The 23,038-nt window shown below is 40.6% G+C and overlaps 1 protein-coding gene across 2 annotated transcripts; it reads right to left on the bottom strand.

Annotated features, from left to right (window-relative positions):
* Nucleotides 1–22,841, bottom strand: si:dkeyp-77h1.4 (uncharacterized). 2 transcript variants are annotated; one of them, XM_053495363.1, is made up of 9 exons: nt 22,689–22,841; nt 15,294–15,346; nt 14,449–14,469; nt 14,063–14,326; nt 12,405–12,710; nt 10,500–10,796; nt 8,460–8,638; nt 7,063–7,164; nt 1–6,948 (listed from the first exon to the last, which is right to left on the bottom strand). In XM_053495363.1, exons 2-9 carry the CDS (start codon nt 15,337–15,339, stop codon nt 6,040–6,042), a joined length of 2,124 nt encoding a protein of 707 aa, XP_053351338.1. In that variant the 5' UTR covers nt 15,340–15,346; nt 22,689–22,841; the 3' UTR covers nt 1–6,039. The 2 variants fall into 2 exon arrangements, with proteins under 2 accessions (XP_053351338.1, XP_053351339.1); XM_053495364.1 differs by lacking the exon at nt 10,500–10,796.
* Between the last annotated feature and the right edge of the window lie 197 nt (nt 22,842–23,038).

Below are 23,038 nucleotides of genomic sequence, written 5' to 3'. Positions count from 1 at the left end.
CACACACTTACACACTCACACACAATCACACACACTCACACACACTCTCTCTCACACACACACACACACACACACACGAGGCAATTTGGAAACATCAGTAAGCCTACACTAAGCATTGGGACTGTGGGAGGAAACTCGAGGACACCCTTGAGGTACTAAACACTATTCCACCAGGCGCTGAGTATTTGATAGATGTTGATGTCTATAACTTATGGTCTTTTCAGAGCAAGAACAGCTGCATATGATATTTCCAAACGTTACTTTTCCAACATACTGTAGACCGCTTGTCCGACTCCAATGAAGGCTGCTGGGTTTTACACGCCACGTGTATCAGAGTCTCAATGTGTACTGTGGCAGGGAGCGAGGAGTCGTCACGCCAAATAATTCCAATCATTACTGTTTATCTAAATGCTTTTAGGTTTGATTTTATAATTTTCGAAGGTATCTTTGCTTTACTGCATTTTTTTTTGCATGCGCCTGAATCGTTTGTACAGTACTATACAGTATGTGGATCCTATTTTTATTATACACTTACTTGAAAGGTATTCCTGATTTTATTTATTTATTTATTTTACATTTGTTACACTTGAATGATTCAGCTCCTGGATGAGTCATCGTTGTGCTCATGGAGTAGTTTCCCACCCCTGGGAGGGTTCTCCACTGTTTCAAATTTTCTCCATTTGTGGATAACAGATCTTACCGTGGCTCGCTTGGAAATAACTTTGTAATTTGACTGAAGTCAATTCAGTTTTTTTCTTATTTGGTCTTGAATTTTTTTAGATCGTGACATGATGTGAAAGATTTTAACATACCTGATTTTGTCAGACAGGATATATTTATGTGATTTCTTGATTCAAGAGGTTTGGCAGTAATCACGCCTGGGTGAAATTTATAACTTTATTAGCTTTCCAAAAGATTTAGCTAATCACAGTTCAAGCATGATTGAGCAAGGGGGTGCAATTACTTTTTCACATGGGTTTAGGTGGGTTTAGACATCTTTTTTTACCTTAATATTTGTTTTATTTTGCCTAATGGTCTCAATCGTTTAAGTGTAAAAAATGCCCCAAAAAAGGGGGGGGGGGGAATACTTTTTCACGGCACTGTATCTTTTAGAAAAAGTAAAATCAGGTTGGTGAGGTGCTCACTTCTACCTCCAGGTAACCCTGACTTTTCAATTGCACTTTACTGCAATTTCTGTGTCTTTGCCTTTTCTTTTTTTCGAAATATATAGAAAATAATATAATTATAATTTATTTTGGATTTTACTATACAGGGGGAAAAAAGTCTGTTTCTTTATTTAGCATTTTCATGTCATAAAGAAAAACAAATGAAAGCAACGTACACAGACCGATCATCCTCACCATAAACCTACCGTGACTTAGAAAGCATTGTTTTAAATTATGAGAACCCAGTACAGATGTCTCCGACTTTGTTCCCCTTTATGAGTCGGTATACAGGGTGAGCATATTGTTCTTCCCTTATGTCCAATCATGTATTTAAACCTACGCTAGATACAAACATGACCGTTGTGGCATTAAACAGACCAATTAAGGAATAAAAACAAAAGATATAACTTACAATAAATCACATTAGTATCCAGTTTTGTGTCATTAATATATAGGGACCCCTGTAGGGAGCGTGGACGCCAATGGTGACCAAATGGTGTATTTATTCCCATTTTACGACTGTTGGTCAATACTCACACACTCACATACTACGGGTGATTTGAGAACGCCAATTAGCCTAATCTTTAGACTGTGGGAGGAAACCGGAGTACCCGTAGGAACATCATGCACACAGACCCTGACGCGGGAATCGAACCCAGAACCCATTACACATCTCATTTCCGGTTACTCCTGACGTCATGGCCAAATGTTAGGCAAGAGAAATTAAAAAGGAGGTCATGTGAAAAGTCTTAATGGCGTGTGTGTGTGTGTGTGTGTGTGTGTGTGTGAGAGAGAGAGAGAGAAAGAGAGAAAGTAGAAATAGCTATCTCTCTGAAACAGCGGCATTCACTATCCATCGTGTATCCAGTGTAGTTTTATTGTAAACACAGAACCCATACACACACACATCCATCTAATGCATACTTACTGTGTCGATAGTAAATACATATAAGTACCAAATACGGAATACACACACATACTGCGCACACAGTACAAACGTGTGGAGAAAAAACCCATTCCCCCGCCTTGGTGGGTGTACACTAAATATTAAACTTTTTTTTATTTTATTTTATTTTATTATTATTATTTTTTTAAAACAAAAAAGATGCATGTTATCACCTGTTCAGAAAATGATTTCACTGAGTTCATGCTCTACCTTAGCTATCTGTTTTGTTTTTTTGTTTTTTTTGCAAACACACTTAGTTACTATGATTACTACGCGTCTAGAGGTTATATACTGTAGTTATTTAAACTAGCATTTCGTTCGTCTGTTGCGTACGGCTGTTGCTGTTCTTCGTGTTACGGCGAAGCACATACAAAGGTGCAGGTTAGTGAGCGGGTTACGGCGAAATCATACAAACTCGAACAGACTGTGTTCAAGAGCTGGTGTCTATATGAACGGGTCCGACGCCCCATTCTGCTGTGTTAAACGCGGCTGTGCCCCCAAGCAAGGCACTTAACCTTTAACTAGCGCAGGGGCGAAAGCAAGATCTTTGCCTGACCCTCCTCCTGTCACTGTGTACACCCTGATGCTCTTCTACTAGGACTACCATGCTGTAGAAAACCAGAACTTTAGTTGATTGACACACTACACTCACACTCACAGGGATTTTTTTTTTTTAATCTTTTTTCTTTTGTTTGTTTTTTTTTTGTTTGTTTTTAAGAAGCTTTAATTAAACCTGTAATAATCTCAATGAGTTCCAAAGTGTATTCATGCCATACAGTATAACCAAACATCTTCATGTACAGTATGTATTGATTATTCCTCCACCTTGTTTTTTTTTTTGAGTTGCATGTGTAAATGCATGTCTGAGACACTCAGAGTGATGCATTCTGGATCTGATAAGATTCGCAGGATCTATATTATCATGACGAAGGGACTATCGATCGTATAATATCATGCTTATATAATAAATGTGCAATTCACCAATTGATAGTGATAAATGTATATTTCTGTGATGACAACACAAAAGGAATAATGCATATCCATTGTCATTGCCTCGCAGAACCCGTTTCAGGAGCTCCTGCCTTTTAACGACTGATGTGCGTGAACGTGCATAGTCTTTGCACTTAGTATTGCTTAAATAGATCTCGAAATGACAGACCAGCTGTTTTGGGGAGAAAAAAAAAACGGCTCGTGGCCTATAGCACTTTGGTTAGAGAGAGAGAGAGAGAGAGAGAGAGAGAGAGACGTGAAAGCGAGAGTGACTGCAAGATTTATTAGCTAATATTGGTAATATTGGTAGCAACCAATTTCCTCTGCAGCTAGAGCTACTAATTATTTCTCAGAAATCATATTACCGAGCCATCTGAGAACCATTTGAGACCTTCTAAGAAAAGATCCTATCTGATAATTCTGTGGTTTGACAATATTGAGACAGTATATTCAGTTAAAAAGCCAAAAACGTCAGATAAAACGTCCGTATTAACCTCAAAGTCTCTAATTATCTAGAGTGGGTAATATAAGTTCATTACAAACCTAATAACCGTACGTGTCATGATGTATTACACTATAAGAGCATATGGCTTTAAAATTTCAATTCATAATACTGATATATATGTACAGTATATGTGTGTAAAAGGCTTAGAAAGAACAAGGCCATTCTGAGATAACGGCGAGGGAGGAGGGCACCCTCAGTGCCCAAGATTTGTGGTTTCAAAAATGTAATAAGATCAAATTTTGTGCTTTAATCAGAAATGTAAAAAAAAAAAAAAAAAAAAAAAGTGTAGAACTTTTATATCCCCTATCAGTGCACTACAGTAACGGCAGCTCTCTTACAGTAGGTCTTGTTCAGACTACAGGCAAATCCGATTAGTTTCCCCACAATGGTATTTGATCAGATTGGATTCGGTTCTGTTCAGACTGGCAGCCCAGATCGGACACACTGTCGACCTATCTGCATTGGTTGCTATGGTAACGACGTCGGAGGTGTGGGTACACTGTGGCGAGTGGGTGGTGTGAAGTGACGTCAAATGCTGGCGAGTTATAGCAACAGACAGAAAACAGAAAGACGGTTAGGAGTAGAGATATAAAATCTCTTTGGTGGTTTGTGTCTTGTGGTATGGCAGCGATGTATATTTCCCGTCCTTAAAGTGTTCCTCAAATGCTGGATTGTGATGCACTCATGCTCATCCTGGGGATGTTACGATGATGTCACTAAATGTTTTCTTTTTCTCTTCACAGCTCTCACAAGGCTGTCATCGATAGCAGTCGGTTTTCTTGGCTGAAATGGGATTTTCAAAATTCCGATTTTTTTTTACCATTCAGACAACATAAAAGCAATCTGATTCCGAACCGATTCGAATCTGGATACACCAAAAATGTTGATTTGCGCTGGCAGTCTGAACAAGGCCTCAGTGTCTCCTAAGATGTTTTACAACACGAGGTAGAGGCTTCAGAGAAATCATCTGCATTACCAAACATCTACCCAGTACTAAAACCTGCCCATTTCTTGTTATACACCTACTTCATGTAAACGAGCTTGAACACATCCTTTTCTGGATCTAAAAGAAATCTAAAACCCATCTAAACAGGTCACTGTAAGAACTGCTTCCTTTCCTACACTGTTGGTGCAATAGCAAAAGGGCAGTGGTGTTCAGATTCCACAAGAGGCACGAAATCTCTGTAAACTGATTCTGACAGCTGATGGTAAAATGTGTTGTTGTTTTTTTTTTTTTTAAACGATCAATTAATCAATCATCCCTAAGATTCCTGGAGTAAAAGCACCGATTTTCGATCAGCTTTCCGTAGTCCAAAATTAGAATCAGTAACGATGTCCTGTGGTAAGTGCCTTTTATATCATTCTACATTATCTAGGACTATCCAAGAGCATTCTAGAGTTTCTCATAAAAAAAAAAAAAAATCACACCGTTGAGAACTACTAAGTATAGGCATCCATAAACAAATACTGTAACACACTCATGCCAGATAGACCTAAATCTAAATATTTTTTGCCTGTATTATACTTAAAGTATCTAACAATAGAAACAATCCAAAGGGATGGAATGTTATGACAAGGTTTTTTTTGTTTTATCGATTACCTTTCTAAGTCAGTCCATTGTTGGAAATCTTGGCTCATGTGCCGACATTGGGGATCCAGTAAAATTGTGCCTATAATTTCGAATGTGGTCTGGATTTTTTCTTTTTTTTGTTTCAGTTTCAATGGAGTTACTCCAAAAATAGTTCCATCAAAATGCTCTAGGTAATGTTGTAGGTTATGGTTGTTCCGCATCAATCTCAAGTCCCAGTAAACTTTCTTTCTTTCCTTTTTTCTCATCCCAGTAAACATTTTTAAGATCGGTGCACTTTTTGGCCTTCAGTGATATTTTCTGATTTCTTATATCGTTGATATTTCTATTGATTTGGATGTGGAAAAGGAACTAAAGTAGCCAAAGTCTTTGGGCTAGGAACAAGAAGGAAAAGGGTCTATGGTCACCATCACCCAGTTCAATACTACAATCTCCAAATACATCAAAGATTACGTGAAGTTAGTTCATTCTCTTGATTTTTTTTCTCTTTTTTTTGTTGCATGCAGTGGAATCATATTTAGGTATCATTAGGATGATGCATCTGTACATCTTGTTTGCATGGAAGATGCAGCCTTTGTCAGCCTGCGTTAGATAAACAGTCAATGGAAATACCTGTAGTGGTACCTTGTAGTGGTACATCTGAAACTGTGTAAATGGAACTGTGTTACAAAGTGATTAAATGGGAATTGATCGGGTAAATTTACAGTGTATGCATTAAGAGTGAGATTTAGACTAAAGTTGCCCTCCTTCATAATAAGTTGTTGAGTTTTTGTTGTTAGATCTCGATTGTCAGCGGTGTTAAAGGACATGTGGAGGGAGTAGTAATCAGGCAATGATTTGGACCTCAAGTGGTGGAGGTTTCCTCCACTCCTGAGGCAGGGGCACCATCACTGGAGGAGGCAGAGTCTTGGTTGGCCTCCGGAACTGGAACCACGGTCGAGATGACTTCTGGGACTTTTACAGAGCTTTTATCAGTCTCTGGGGTTTTTTCAGGGATTGCACTCGACTCAGATGATCCTAAATCTGGGGTAGGCTCAAGGGTTCCATTGGTGGTTGGTTTTGCCTCAGGAGTTGGTGAGAGAGCTGGTTTGGGTTCAGGAGTTGGAGTAAGGGCAGGCTTGGTGTCAGGAGTTGCTGGTGTTGGACTCACAGCAGATGCCGTGGCATCAGGTTTGCTTGGTGTGAGATCAGAAGCTGGAGAGACAGCCATTTTAGTCGGAGTTGTGGCCAGTTTTGACTCAGGGGTTGGTGTCAATGCTTTTGGAGCTTCATGACTTGGGGAAAGTTTGACTTCAGAAGTGGAAGATGGTTGGACTTCTAAAGCTTTAGGAGTAGGGCTAACTGTTGGTTTCAAATCAGGTGTTACTGCCGGCTTGGGTTCTGGTGACGGACTAAGGCTTGGTTTCGACTCAGGAGTGGGTGAGATGGTCATTTTTGTCTCTTGTGTTGGTGTAACAGAGAGCTTGGGTTCAGGAGACGGTGCTGGTTTCAGAGCTGCTGTAACTGGTCCTTCAGATTCTGGCTTTGTCTCAGGAGTAGTTGCTGGCTTGGGAGGTGAAGATACTGTGAGTTTGGACTCTTGTTTGGCAATAGGTTTGGAATCGCACTGGCTATCGGTGTCTGCAATGGCTATTGTTGGTGCCTCGGTATCACTGTCCAGTGGAAGGCCAGCAGTGGTGAAGCCTACTCCTGAGTCACTGGTCTCCAGGTTCTTATCATGGATACTTGTGTCCTTAGCAGATACTTCTAGCCCCTGAATGGTATACATAACGGACAACATATGTGGTGGAAAATACCATGCATATAAAAATACCTTAAATATTCTATTCTACTTAAAAATAAGGTTTATACTTGTTAGAGTACCAACCTTAATGCTGATCTCAGTGCTCTGGGATTTCTCTGTAATATCTTCTTTTTGCGAGAGCGCTGGAGCCTCGTCGTTTTGACGAGAGCAAGCTTCCTTTACTACCTGCACACAGACATGGGGCAGTATTCATCACAGCTGCAGTGGGTGGTCCAAGATTTTATTATTGACTGAATAATCCTCTCTTAATTAAAAACGCTAATCAATACACTTACAATGAGGACACGATCCTTGAGATTCATAAAACAGGTCAATGATTTCTATTAAGCAAAGTGTGCATGTCCTTTAAAACCGAAATGATATCAATCATTATAGCAAAGTGTTGGCAGAAGAGGTCTAGTTTGATTTGTTCACGAACTTGAAATTAATTGGTTGGCTCCCAAGTGGCCAAAAGGCGAAGAGGGCGTAAATGATCATACATATGGACGAGGGCAGTTAATGCTTTCGTGTAAATGTTCAGACGGCCTGTGACATACAGTACTGTAGCACAGGCAGCAGCTTGAAAAGGCGTGGTGGCTGGCTCAATCTTTCTAGGAGAAAGCACAACCCTCAACCCTCAACCTCTTTGTCTAATAGGTGTCATGTGATAGGGCTGTACTGGGGAGTTGTTGGGAATTGGGAATGCTGACTCATACTGACCTGAATATGGATCGATACTATTGAGTCATGCTTTTAAAAAATATATATATATATTTTTAATTCTACATAGTGCTACAGGGGAAACCCATTTTTTATAGTCATATTCATCCTGTGCCTTGTACGAAGTCTCGCCATAAGCATTTCAATGCACAATTGTCTCTAGCATACTGTGCATACGACAAATTACATGACTAAAACTTCATAATTCACTTTTAGGATCTTATGATATAGTATGATGTCTGAACTGTCATCTATTTATAAAGATATATAAAAATACAAAAGAGTTTTTTTGTTAGAGCTAAACTGTACAGCCCACTAGCGTCTAACACACTGAGCATCAATCATTAATGTGTCAGTTTACTGACTAGATAAATTAGATCTTCTGTAGCCAAGTTATTCATGTTTTTGTCAATCAAGCTAATATTTTAATACGAGTCTTAAAATCATGAAGGGTTTTCAGTTAATAGCTGTATACTTTATATATATATATGAATACAATTTCCTATTGAGTTTAATACAGTAATCTCTATCTATCTATCTATCTATCTATCTATCTATCTATCTATCTATCTATCTATCTATCTATCTATCCAACCATCCATCCATCCATCCATTTATCTATCCATCTATCTATTTATCTATCTATCTATTCATCCATTTATCTATCTATCCATCCAACCATCCATCCATCCATCCATCTATCTATCTATCTATCTATCTATCTATCTACGAATGCTGAACGTTTAACAGCTGTGTGTTACCTGTCTAAAGGCATCCCCTTCCTCTTTGCCAGCATTTTTTGCAATCTTCTCAATGGCCCGGGCTTTTGCTGCCCGTTTGCGCACCTTCACCAAACATGACACCAAACACACCAGGAGCAGCACCACCAGCAAAGCCACCAGAGAAATCACTGCCACAAAGACGTTAGGCAGCCTGTACGCTGTGACACAAAGAGAAAAATGTCCAATTATTAGCATAAAAAAACAAGCTTCCCATTTCCAAATAACTACAGTCTTTCAGTCTCCGATTCAAAACCACAAAAACACGTGTAGGTCTGCTTGCTATACAAGAACATCATATATTACAGAAAACATTCTGAATTCAAACTTTCTTTGCAGAATCCATAAAAAAAATTATGATTCTTATTGCTGATGAAGTGGTTGTGTCTGGTTTTATGGCCTCTATGTATATTTCTTATATTTGTCCATAATATTGTGAAATAAATGGTAAATTCGTTATACATAATTAATGCATTTTACACAGATGCATATGAAGTGCATATTTTTGGCCATATAGTGCATTAGTACATTATCACAATACCTTGTTGACACCTGTCTATTACACTTATACAGTATCTGATTGGTGCCAAAACTGTTACCACAAGGTCGGACGCAAATAATGGAATAGAATATCTTTGTATTTCAATGAACGCCCTGTGCACAAAGCTAGGTCTATGAAGACATGGTTTGCAAGGTTGGAGAAGAAGAATTTGAGTGGCATGTACGGATCAACTGAAATGGGCAGGGGAAGCTTGGTGTGTTCAGAGCTTTTGATCAGAAGGTGGGTGATTCAAGCCCCAGTTTCATTAAGCCACCTTTGTTGGGCCCTTAAGCAAGGCCCTTAAACTGGTCTGCTCCAGGGGTGCCGTATAAGGCCTGACCCCAGTCTCCTAACAAAATGGCATCTACAAAGAGGAATCTTACTGTGTAGTTATGCTCTTGTCTGAATGGGCAATTCCCCACATCCATCACAGCTTATTATTATAGTAATGGGGGACTTAATCTGGAACGGAATACAGTGAAACCCCGGATTACGAGTAAAGCAGTTTGCGAGTGTTCCGCAAGACAAGCAAAGATTTTTTATAAATTTTGACTTGGAAAACGAACACGTCTTGGTTTACGAGTACGGAATATCATGTATCACGCATGCGCTTTCTGTTTCGATGCTGAGCGTTACATGATCACAACTGATGGTTGCGACGGTTTTTGTCTCTTTTGCGCTGTGGAATTGTGGGTAATCGTCTCCCCTGCTGGGTCTTAATGCGCGTCTCTGACTGGTATAATCAATATCCATGCACGCGTGTACTGTTTACTATAACAATGTGACCATGTGTGTGTTTAATTTTTATTTTGTGTTTAAATTAACTGTTAACATGTGTTTGCGGGCGTGTAAAGCAAAAGAAAGTCTCATTAGAGGTTAAAAATCCTGTGCACAGTGTTAAATTACGCGTGTGCACACACATAACGAGAGGCCCAAACACACACACACAGACACACACAGAGCGCCTTCACACATAAACAATAACACTTACCTGTCAGGATTTTTTTTTAAATTTATTATTTTTTTTTTTACGAGCCCACTTTCGGAACGAATTATGCTTGTAATCCAAGGTTTCACTGTACTCGCATATGGGCATGAATAGACCGGTGTCTACAAACCCTTGGCCATATAGTACTGTATACATAAAATATTGTAGCGTTTTACCGCCGGAAAGGATGTTGGAGAGACGAGTTAGCTTAATTGCTGCCCAATGCAATGGCTGGGAGTACTTTATTTGACACAGCACTGTATGGCACACAGCACATTCACACGAGAACCACATCCAATTCAGCCTTAGCAGAAACAGGTCACAGACACTCCTTAACACACCCCCTGGCCGAAGCCACTAACCCAAACACCCTTCTCTAACAGGGTGAACACATTGAAAACCCCCCGCAATGCATGACGGTTGTCAGCCGCCGCTCCGCCCACGCCACAATATCATACATGTATAGAAGTATAAAATGCCTATGTTTTCTTACGTTCAACCCCCAAGAAGATTCTGGACACAGGGAAGCCCTCTAGATCAGTGACCTGATAGATTCCTGCATCACTGGCCGTCACCTGCTCCAATATACACATCGAGTCCTCCATGGAGAATCGGCCCTCCATGTTGCGCTCAGGAGGCAGGGTAATCGTACCTCTGTCCACAAGCATCAAACTGGGGTTGTTAGGTTCAGAGGTGTCGGGTGAGTATGTCAGACGGGCAAAGGAACTGTTTAGATGCAGGTTAAACTTAAACGTGCCTCCATATGGCACTGTGATGAATTTATGAAACTCTGCAAGGACAGAAAGAAAGAAAGAAAGAAAGAAAGTGGTAAGATTACATTATTATTACATTCTTCAATGCACAAGCAGAGAAGAGAAGCAGGAGACAGTGGTGAACAAAGAGTATGAGAATGGGAATGAGGTCAGTGGAGGAGAGGAAGAGACAGCATGAATATTTTATAAGATGGATAGTGCAGTCAAGATAGGAGGAATTCTAAACAATTTATTAGTTCACTGCATTGTTGCAGTATCTCACTGCGGTCGTACATCGTTTCTTTAAATGGATGCACTGTCCTGAAAGATCTCATTCATTTGTTCCCATCTATACATCCTGCCTGCCTCTCTTGTGCCACGTCTTCTGTCATTCTCGCCTTTGTCCTGCCTTCTCATCTGGCTGTGCTATAAAAGCCAGAATCGATTCCCGCAATGCTACAACCTAAGCCCGCCCCCTCCCCAACCTGCCTGGGTCCTGTCTCTGAATTTCCCTTTTATAAAAGATAAAAGGACATGTTTAGTGATACAACTTTAAACCTAACTGGTGCACTATTAATATTACACGATCATTATGCCCGTGATAATGGGTACTTAAGGGCCAAGGATTAAGTCAACCAAGCTTCCTGAGTCATTATTACACCCATTACGTTTCAACAAAAGCCAATCATGTTGACAGGAAGCTTGGCAACTATGCCAAGACCTAGACACCATTTTCAGATTGATGTGTTGTTGTTTGTGTGTGTTAACCTATAAGTCTGTCAATACAGAAAACCTTTGATCAAGAGTATATTTATAACCCATCATCGTCATCATCATCGTCTATATTGCTTTATCCTGTGTACATGGTCGGGGCACCTGGAGCCTATCCCAGGAGACTTAGGGCACGAGATGGGGTACACACTGGTGCAAATCTATCAAAGGATACACATACACACACACTCACACGTACATTCTTTGGACTGTGGGAGGAAACCAGAGTACCCGGAGGAAACCCATTAAACACGAGGGGAACGTCTCCGAGTGGCGCAGTGGTAAAGTGCTCGCCCCATCATCCGGAGATCGCTGGTTCGATCACCCCGGATGATGCTGTTTCCTCTCACAGCCGGAGGTCTAGAGAGAGCTGATTGGCCGAGCTCTCTCAGGGGGGAGGGATGAGAGGTACTTGCGCTCCCACATTAATTACGGCTCTACAGCCAATCAGGGGCGTCTGTGAGCTCGCGCACGCGGAAGGAGCGGCTAGCGCTTTCCTCCGAGTGTGTTACTCCGCCCCTAACGGTGTGTGAGCGAGCAGTTCGAAAAGATGCGGTCGGCTGACGTCACGCGGTTCGGAGGAAACACGTGATAGTCTTTGCCCTCCCGGCTGAATGGTAGTAGTAGCCTTAATGTGGGAGCCCCCTAGTGACGGGGAGGAATTGGACACGACTAAATTAGGGGAGAAAATTGGAAAAAAACAAAAAAATATATAAAAAAAACAAAAAAAACAAGGCGACCATGCTAACCACTAAAAGACACCATGCTGCCAATATTTATAGCCTTTTCAATTTATTTATTTATTTATTTTACAAATGAGGCACTATAAGACCTATAGGTTCGGACTATAAGTTGATTGTCTTCCTTTTTCTCACCTTTAACATTAAGGCAGATCTTATTGCTCACTTTCCCTACACCATCAGCTACTCCACTGATGGTGTAGCTGCCTTCATCAGTCCCAGTCACAGCTTTCAGAACAAAGCGGCTCTCGGTAACGCTCAGACGGCCCTCGTAACCGTCATGGAAAGTTCCATCAGCTTTCAGAAGCTCCACTGCGGGTTGAGACGTCTGGTTGGCCTCCACAGCACTGGGACGAAAGCCCACAGTCACAGGGGTAGAGGCTTCATGCAGCGTAATGTGAAAGTCGGCTCCGTATATCACATTCGTCTCCGCTGTGCAATCTGTACAAAGAATATGGGATTTTGAGGAAAGAATGAAAATGAAAGGAAGAGACAAAACGAAAAACGGAAGGCACCGAGGGTGGTTTGACAGAGCTGCAATTAACTTCTGCATCATTACACCCCCGTGTTGTTAACCACATGCACCCTGTAATAATGCACACTATTCGGGGCTGATGCTGCATTCGCTTCTGTGTGACTACAACACACTGTACATAAGAGTTAGTACTAATGTGTAGCAGGCTACAATTCATGGATGTTACACAATAATTTTATGCCACTTTATCCCTTTGAGGTTTGATAAAAAAAAAATCCATTTGAAATTTTTATTTAAACAAACAAATTAAAATTTTGTTTTCTTTAATTGAAAAATTAAGAATAACGGGATTATATTATTATTATTATTATTATTATTACTATTATTATTATTAATTGTTATCTAAATTCTTTAAAAAAATACTATTAAGCTATTATTAAACTATTTTTACCATTAAAATTCTATTAACCTACCAATAACAAATATTATACATGTATTATGTAGTGTTACTGGAACCTAAACATTAAAATGTTCCATCCATTCTACAAGGAGCACTTAAATCAAACCGGACTTGTGATAACATTTCTTCTAAATGAAGGTGTAAAACCGATCGATATGTACAGAAGACTTCAATTCTGCATAATCAAAAGTCCCAGTTTGACAAGAACACCCCTTGTATGTGAAACCTTGAGGGATTACACTCTATTATGATCTTTCACCTGCTGCATGGGTTTTAAGTAATGACCTGTTTGCCCTTTCAACTCCTTTGACATATGGTTATAAGAAGGTATTACCTATTATATGACTTGGTCTATGAATTGGTCTAAAGTTGAACTGACTAGTCTAGAGTCTACATATGATTGATGTATATCATTTTCATCCACAATGTTGTACATGGTTTAAATGTGGGAGTCAGTGACTTTCTAGGAAATCTGGGAGAAATCAGTTGCTCCATCACTGTACACGACAACGTTTGGACGTTTCCTGTTAGGAGTTTAAAATACACAGATATCAATCTGATAGGATTGCTTTCAGCTTACCTCATGCCAGAAGGATTATTTAATTGAAATGGGAAGACTCTTGGCCTCTAACTTACCGTCATTAGATTTGAGATCTTTTATATCATGTACAATTTGGGAAGAACTTACACTACACTTCGTATTTAAACACCAACAGCAGAGAAGTCCTGGGTATTGCTCAGGGATGAATAAAGCCATTATTACCATTATCTCACGCAGTATAATTTTATTTATAAGAATTAACCACTGTAAGTCTGTGACAGAGCCTGGAGGGTTCATCTGACTGAGCCGTGTGTTACCTCTGACGAACAGATTGATCTGCTTGATGACGTCAGGGTTCTGTTCAGATGTGATGATGTACACGCCCTCATCGCTTTCTCCAATATTCTCCAGAATCAGGTGACTTAGAGCCTGGTTCACTTTGCCCCGTGGGTTTACCACTTTCCCATCCTTCATCAACTCCAGCTCCCGGTCCGCTGCACCGATACTGGGCTTGAAGGTCACCTTGGCACCCCCCTCCGGCAACGAGATATGATAATCCTCGCCCAAGAACACCGCCACATCTTTCATTAAGAAACACCAAAGCGCAGAGAGATCAATCAGTTACAGATGGGAGTGGTTTTCACTTAGAACATTTATTTAGTACCATTTATTTATTTATTTTTTGCATGGCTGGAAATCTTACCAGTTGGATTCTCAGAGAAAGCTGGAAAATAAAGTAAGTAAGTTAATACTCAAGTCTGACACAAGTGAATCATTTCATTGCAAATCACACGTTTAAATACTAAGAGCGATTTCTTCATGTTCATCATTTATTTTATATAACAATACACAAAATAATTTTTATTAAAACCATTGATCGAAATACCTTTGCCTTGCAAACCAAAAAAAGTTGCATGCTCTAAGATTTCATCCTTTATCGTTGATTACAGCACACAATGTATTGTAGTGGCCAATTAACGTGTGTAAGTACATTCAGGTCGTCAGCTGACTTCATTTTTTTGCCACATAACATTGCTGAGTCTGGACCTGACCAACTGAAGCAACCCCAAATCACAACACTGCGTTCAGAAGCTTATGTAGTGGGTATGACGCCCTTCTCACCCTGACACACCCATCATTTTGGAATAGAGTCGATCTGAACTCATTTGATCACATGACCTTTTTCTATTTCTCCAAATCGTTATGCTCCCAAACCAATCCAATATATATATATATATATATATATATATATATATATATATTTTTTTTTTTTTTTTTTTTAACCATTCTCACTAATAAGTGATTTTTTTATTGACAAACAGCTGTCTAGTCCCAATCCTGTGAGTTCTTATCACATTGTGACCATGCAATTTCACCAAATGTTTAAGTGATGTCCGTTTCGATCGCATTTCTTAATTTGATGTCATAATTTGATGCTTTTTTTTTTATTGCTGGTGTAGGTAGTCTCAAATATGACTAATAACACTTAACTTTGCTGTCATAACCAATAATCATGAAGGATTTAAAAGAAAAACCTGCATTTCTTACCTACACAGAGCAGCATGCTGAAGCCCACGACTCTCAGGCCCTCCATGCTGGATCTGAACAGAGGAACAGGAATGTAATTCATTCTTAATCACCGAAAGAAAACAACCATATTAATATCCAGATATTTCGCCATTCAGATAAGAGATTCAGTTAACACATACTTTGAGCAATGTACCCTCGTTCAGGTTTGGATCAGGAAGCTAATTTGTTCTGTTCCTGTAATTACTGAGAGCGTTAATGGTTGCTTAGGGCAGTGTTGCTGATTGAGCTCATTAAAAAAAAAAAAAAAAAAAAACCTTAATACTGCATGTTTGTGATCACGGGAGTCCGGACCTCGCTGGATTTATTGCTGATCCGGGGTTGTCCATTGATTTGTCGATCCGTGTAGGACACTGAGATTAACGAAAAATAATGAATTTGCTCTTAGCTGATTTAACAGTTGAGATTCCCAGGCAATGTGCTTGATGTTCCACTTTCTTGTCGATGCAGCAGAGTGCATTGCTTTTTCTAAAATACACCAGCGGTGCACTGGGTTCCTGTGTGGAAATCAGTTTTTTAGCATCAAACAATATGATGCATTGTGCAACACCGGTCAAGTTTAGTTTTTGCTGTGGAATGACATGAATCTGAGTGTCTGTTGGGGATAAACAAAAAAAAAAATCCCTAAATAAAACATTGGCCTGAGCCATAAAAATACCTCCAACAATAGGACATTGATTGAGGAGCATACCTACAGCAATAATCTGCTCTTTCTCTCTGTGTTTTTCTGCTGAGCAGTAGACACATTCCTTCTGCCTGATGTGATCTTGGTGCCTGATCCTGACTCACCCTCTGTCGTTGTGGATGACCTCACATGGATACCAAATCGGCCATCACTAAATGGTGGAGCGTTTTCTGGACCCGAACCGACTGACAGTTCTGTCCAAGCCCTGATGCATTTCTGATAAATAAGAATAATTAATATAGAATCTTTCTTTTTGAGGTGGGCGTGGCTATACGCAGCATTCAACAGAGCCAAAGTGATAGTCTATAGAAACATTCTAAAATATGGAAAGTAGACTATGAAAACTGAACCTTCAAAGATGATTGGACAGGTCAATATACACTTTTATTCCTCCTGCGGGAAGTTTTGCGGTTTGTCTCGTATTTTTCGAAACCGTGGCAGTAATAAAAGGCAATAATGTGTACAGCCACTATGACACAAAACACGATATATATCGAGAGAAAAATATATCGAGAGAAAAGAGAGAGAGAATATATATATATATATATATATATATATATATATATATATATATATATATCCGCAAGTAAAATACCAGAACTGAGAGCCCGGTATGACAGAGCAACAAGTCTCCTTTACAGCTCAGCAGCGTGCAAATATATATATAAATAACGTTCGCATGGATATATGCGTGTTGGTGGGTTTCCTCCGGGTCCTCCGGTTTCCTCCCACAGTCCAAAGAAATGCAGATTAGGCTAATTGGCGTTCCCAAATTGCCCGTAGTGTGTGAATACGCGTGTGAATGTTGACTACCACGGACTTAAATGGGAATATTTAAATGGGTATATTACTGTAGAAGCGTAACGATTTATAATGCCACAATCCACTAGAAGAGGAGAGGGTTCCCATTTGAATCTGGTTCCTCTCATAGTTTCTTCCTCATGTCGCCTTAAAGACAGTCGCCGATGGTTTGCTCATTAGGGATCTAAATATAAATCAACAGTACAATAAAGCTGCTTTGTGTGCAGCAATGTCTATTGGAAAAGTTATAAACCACAATAAGGATTAAATAAATTGAAATTTCATGATTTATTTAAAGAGATGCCAATCTGATACCGATTAAGACTATAAAAACCCTCGGATGCTTCCGTGCATTCTGCTGCTAAATGGCTTACAGATAGAGGTTTAGATGCTTCACTATTCAGGGTTTATACAGAGAGGGAGTTTTTAGAGATTGTACAGATTTGATGAGAGGAATGAATGGATGCACTCTGAAACCCATTATGAAAAAAATAAATATATTTAAAAAAACTTATATTTTATAAAACTCTAACAAATCTGACAGAGCTTATGTCCTGACTTCATGTGACATCAAACTACTATTATATACTGTTATGTTATAGTGCCAGCACCGTGGCTTAGCACTGCCCCTCCATGGTTCGGGCTCATTTCCCGCATCGTTTATTTTCTCCCCGTGCTTGGTGGGTTTCCACCAGTCACTCCGGTTTCCTCCCACAGTTCAAAGACTTATTACGCAGGCTAATTGGCGTTCCCAAATTGGCCGTAGTGTGGGAATGAGCATGTGATTGTGTATATACAGTATGTGTCTGCACCCTGTGATGGATTGGTTCCCCATTCAGGTTGCACCCCGCCTTGTGCCCCAAGTCTCCCGGGATAGGCTCCAGGCCCCTTACTCTATAGGCTCCAGAACTTACTCATTTATTTAGAGATGATAATGCGCCACAGTGGACAAAATACCTCGTGCCAAACTTTCAACAGCTTCTATAAAGCGCCCACATTCCGTTCTCCTACTCCTTTATAAACATCTATCTTCAACTCCCAGACTGCGATTTAGTGAACATTTCAGCCATCTTGGGTCTGTTCCATAGTTTATAAGGTCAGGATGTAACCAGTACACAATCGCAAACAAATACAAAGGCCAAATTTAAATACCCATCTACAATTCGAGCAGGCGGAATATTAGACATTTTTGCTGTATTTACTTAATGCCGCATTTGATGCAACCGTAAAAAAAAGTTACTTAATATGGTAAAGCTATTTGTGTGGGTCAGAGCGTGCTAAATCTGGTTATTCAAGAAAAATAACAACGTCAACTTGGTCCAAAACTCATCCAAAAACTCATACTGATAAATTGGGGCATCGCTCATGCCTACATAAACATCTACAACCACATCGTCAGCATAAGACAAAAGTAGAGACAACTCCGAATAGACGAGTCTCCTGTAAATGCCAAGTGCTTGGACGTGAGACAGATAGCAGACTGCCAGGGTAGTGAGATTGCTTCGAATACATTTACCAATCTCAAGGACTGCTTCAATGCTGAGAAAGAAAATATAAGACATTGATCACCAGGTACGCACCAGCCAAGGTAAAATGGTGACAGGATCATGGGCACCCAAGGCTCACCCATGCCCACAGGGACCAAAGGCCAGTCTGTCCGGTCAGATAAACCAATACAGCACAAATTGCTGAAAAAAAGGAAACCATGGCATAGTGCAGTGATGTGCAGGACAAACAAGTCTAATCTATGGAGGCCCTACCCTGAAACCCACAGCACTGACGATTTTGGAACTTAAGATTTAAGGATTTTGTTCTGAGGTCCATCAGTGGCTCTCCAGAGAAGAAAAGGGCTTTGGGGCAGGGTGAAATGGTACGAAGTAGATTAAAGTTAAAAGTAGAACAAGATTAAATATGCAGGAATTCAGTAGGCGAGGAAAAAAAAAAAGGGACTCGGGTGTGGTTTGACAGCTGAAGCATTACATGAAAAGCCATTCCGCTACATGAGGTATAGCCGGCCTCTGCCTCGCTCTTATTGCATTTCTGCTTAATAGGTTGATAGATGGGGATAGATAAGGCAGGTCCCGTGAAAAAACATATGCGGAGTTATGAGAAATGGTGCAGCTTGTGCTGAAGAAGGTGGTTACGCTCTTGAGGAGCCTTCTGCAGCCCTGAGCTTCAAGGATTAATATATTATATATGATCTCATATCTTCCAGGTGCCTCACAAGCTGTGTTGGGGGACGTTACTTTTTAAAGAAACTAATTACATAAAAGTAATCAGTTACATTACTGCGTTACTTTATGATAAAAGTAACTAGTTAAAACTCCTTTGTTATTTCTCATGCATGTTATTCTAGTCAAGACCTTTATAATTATTCTACCATCATCACTAAGCAAAGTTTGGCTGTTACTACTAATACCCCTATCTCACCTACTGTACGCGGTTTCGTGCGGTGGCCGTAAGTACGGTTTATCATGATTCACCGCGATTTGATCACGTTTCCATCTTTCCGCGTGTCGGTCCGTGCAAGGTCAAACCGCATAGGTGAGATAGGGGTATAACAGCAGGAATAACAGAATAAGAGGGGGGCGGGTTATCGGGGCGGGGCTTGTAGGACGACTTTTACATACACACACGTGTAATTAACTTTCTGATTCTTCTTTCGTGCACAAAAGCCACTACGAATAGATAACAATGAGTAAAAATTACCTGAAGTTAACATGTGAGCGTTTATGTATTTCAGCACAGAAATGTTTGCTAAAATCACTTGGACTTGGTCTGGAACCCCCAGAGCTCGGGTTCGATTATGTGTGCATGATGTTCTCCGCGTGCTTGGTGGGTTTCCTCCAGGTACTCCAGTTTCCTCCCAAAGTCCAAAAACATGCAGATTAGGCTTTCCCAAATTGCCCAGAGTGTTCGATTGTGTGTACATGTGTGTTTGTCCTGCGAAGGACTGCCACCCTGTCCAGGGTGTACCCCACCTCGTGCCCAAAGTCTCATGGCATAGGTTCCAGGCTCTCTGTACAGGATAAGCAGTAATGCAGATGAATGATTGAATTTTAGTTTGCATTTATGGCAATAAAGTTGACTGCATCTTCTTTATTATCATGATCTATGTACAACCAATCTGCTGATTCTATCTGTCTTCCCTCCAACAAACTGCGGAGTATAACAGAATGCCACTCACAGGGTAATGAAAAAATAAAGTAAAGGATATCGCATCTCACCATCCAATCTTCCAGACCACAGAGCAGCAGGTCTAAGAGCAGCATTTATTTAGCAGTTTATTCTGGCACATTTTTGGGAGGCGGGCGAACATTTCGCCTGGGGATTAAGTTCTGTAATGCACTCTTTGTGAAAAGAAAATCATTTAAAGCATGTGTTGAACTGTGGTAGGAGAGTTACACGATTAAGATCCTATAACATTTGTGTTCTGCTTTACTGTTAAATCTGTTCGCAAAAACACAAGTCTTGGGGTCTTTTTAAGGAGCGTAAAAATTAAGGCTCGTAATAAGCAAATGACTGATGAGAAAAGAAATTGATGCAACCATATGGCAATAGAAAAAGAACGAGAAAACTATGCTTTACGGTTTTATTTTTGGTGCGCCCAAATGAAAAATGTTTATTAACTGCCGCAATGTTTTAGCTTTTTATAGATCTTTATTATGCCTTAACATTGCTTTTGTTAAACGACGTGGGGAGCATAATGTCCAATCTCTCTCTCTCTTTCTTTCTTTCTCTCTCTTCATGGAATATTTGCAGCTTAACATAGAAATACCTCGGTGTTATTTTCCCAGAATAGCGCCATACAAGGTGAGAGATTGCAAACCTGACCACAGTCTGATCAACAACTGCCCACAGCAGGAGCAGCAGCTGCAACGGGAGCCACACTCCTTTCCTATTTTTTCCTCTTTTTTTTTTTTTTTTAACTTATCGCCAGGCTGCACACACAAAAAAGCCAGACCCATGCTTCATGCCTAATTTCATTAAAGCAGGAATCAGAATAAGACTGAGTCAGACCGAAAGGCATGCAGCCAAGTCTACAAGCCATATGATACCATGATATAATTCTGTTTCGGCCTTTCAGACATCAAATCCTCTTCAAACGCCTATGTACTGTAGGAGAGAAAAGCAACATACACATGCACTTTCCCTCTTTCTAGACCACAAACATGCAGTGATGCAATTTTTTTTGTCTTATTCCATTTCCTTCCTGCATGATCCTCCCCCCCCTCCCCCCACATTCCTTTCCATCTGTCCACCCTATACGACTTCCTCTTACATAGCACTCAAATATCCCATAATATTCTAAAGGCATAGGGACACACATGACACACACATAAAGCAGTGTGCACGCATTTTTTAACATTTCTGAAACCCACAACCAGAGAACATCCTGAAGGTGTAAATGAGGATTTTAAATGGAATTTCTATTAAAAGTAAGAGCATTACAGTATAAGATTTATTTTGCTGATTAATCAATCTAGTGATACTAATTTATCAGAAGGCTCACTTACTAACTCACTCGTTGTCTATACTGCTTTATCCTGTATACAACCCATCCCAGGGCACGAGGCGGAGTACACCCAGGATGAGGTGCCAATCCTTCACAGGGCACACACACACACATACACACACACTCGTACGCTTATTCACACACTACGGGCAATTTGGGAACGCCAATTCGCCTAATCTGCATGTCTTTGGACTGTGGAAGGAAATCGGAGAAACCCACCAAGTACGAAAAGAACATGCAAAATCCACGCACACAGACCCAAGACGGGAATCTAACCCGGACCCTGTAGATGCAAGGCGACAGCACTAACCAATGAAAATCTAGATGCAATGCAACGATGATCAGGCCCACCCAAAAACCTGTGCCATCGCGACCTGGGCGTACCAGAGAGACAGTGAGCACATGCATTTAAAGCAGAAATGTGACATAACAGAAGCTCAAACTACTCCCTATGCACCAAGCACAGGGAGAACATGTGAACTCCATGCATGCAGAGCCGAGGCGGGAATCAAACCCGGGTCATGGAGGTGCAAGGAGACAGTGCGAACCGCTACACCACCATGCCGCCATATCAGAAATGTGGCCGGTGGGCGGATCCTGGTGAATCTTAAAGAAAAGCTCAGTCTTTGAATGGATGCATATCAGTGAGGTCTGATATAACACACACACCAAGTGCAAGCCTCAATGTGAGATATCTATATCTATTTATGACATCATTCATATTCTATATGAATGATGTCATATTCTATATATTTAGATAGTCTGTATATCACATGCATTCTTTTTTTTTCCTAACAGTTAATCATATGCATCTGTCTCAGTTTCTCAGTAGAACAAGAACAATGATTCCTTCTCGTCCTAGAAATATTTGGTATTCCCACACATTCCCACACAGTGACACGATGCAAGGAGAGGAAAAGCAAAGAGACCTCGCCTACATGCATGGTGAGAATAATATCTTCTCACATAACATTAATATGATCATCGTCATTCATACATGCTATTGTAATTATCTAAGTAATCTGCTTGGTTTGGATGGAGTACCGCAGCAGTACACGCCGGTGCGCGCGGATGCTGACGACGCGTTTTGCCCCTGATGCTCTGCGTTGTCATTAACATGTACAGCTTCTCCTAAATAACGCATCACCCCCACAAAAAAAGAAGATCTAACTCTTAACCTAAACTCAAATCATCTCCATTTATCATGCACTTGACATTTACCATACATTGCAAAAAAACAAACAAAACCTTAATAATGAAAAAATTTAAATCCCAAGGAAAAAGCTGCAGATTTAACCCCTGGCATCCCGCATGCCTACAGAAAGCCTCCCGCCTGCCATCTGTTCCTCCTTACCGTGACTGCAGTGATCAGATCCGCAGTGATGCACAAGGAGATGGAACGAGCCCTGATTCCCAGATCGCAGCTCTTATTTCTGCTCTAATCGTTTTATTCTCGCTCCTTCTTGACTCCTCTTCTTCCTTCCCCTCTCTTCCTCACCCCGCTCGCTTTCTCCGCCTCCCGCAGCCGCTCGAGAGGAGACAGCGCGCGCTCACATTGGCGAGACGCTTTCGGAGACGCTCGCGCGAGGTCGGAACAGCCCGGATTTCCCGCCCTACAGCACTAACGGTGCGCGCTCGATATGATCAAAAGAGCACTCGGATTACTTCACTTCGAATTCTTCTTCTTATAATTCATGTTTTTAC

The sequence above is a fragment of the Clarias gariepinus genome, chromosome 4 (assembly GCF_024256425.1).
Source record: "Clarias gariepinus isolate MV-2021 ecotype Netherlands chromosome 4, CGAR_prim_01v2, whole genome shotgun sequence".
In the NCBI taxonomy this organism is placed as follows: Eukaryota; Metazoa; Chordata; class Actinopteri; order Siluriformes; family Clariidae; genus Clarias; species Clarias gariepinus.
The sequence above is the reverse complement of the archived record's forward strand: the minus strand, read 5'-3'. Positions and strand labels throughout refer to the sequence as shown.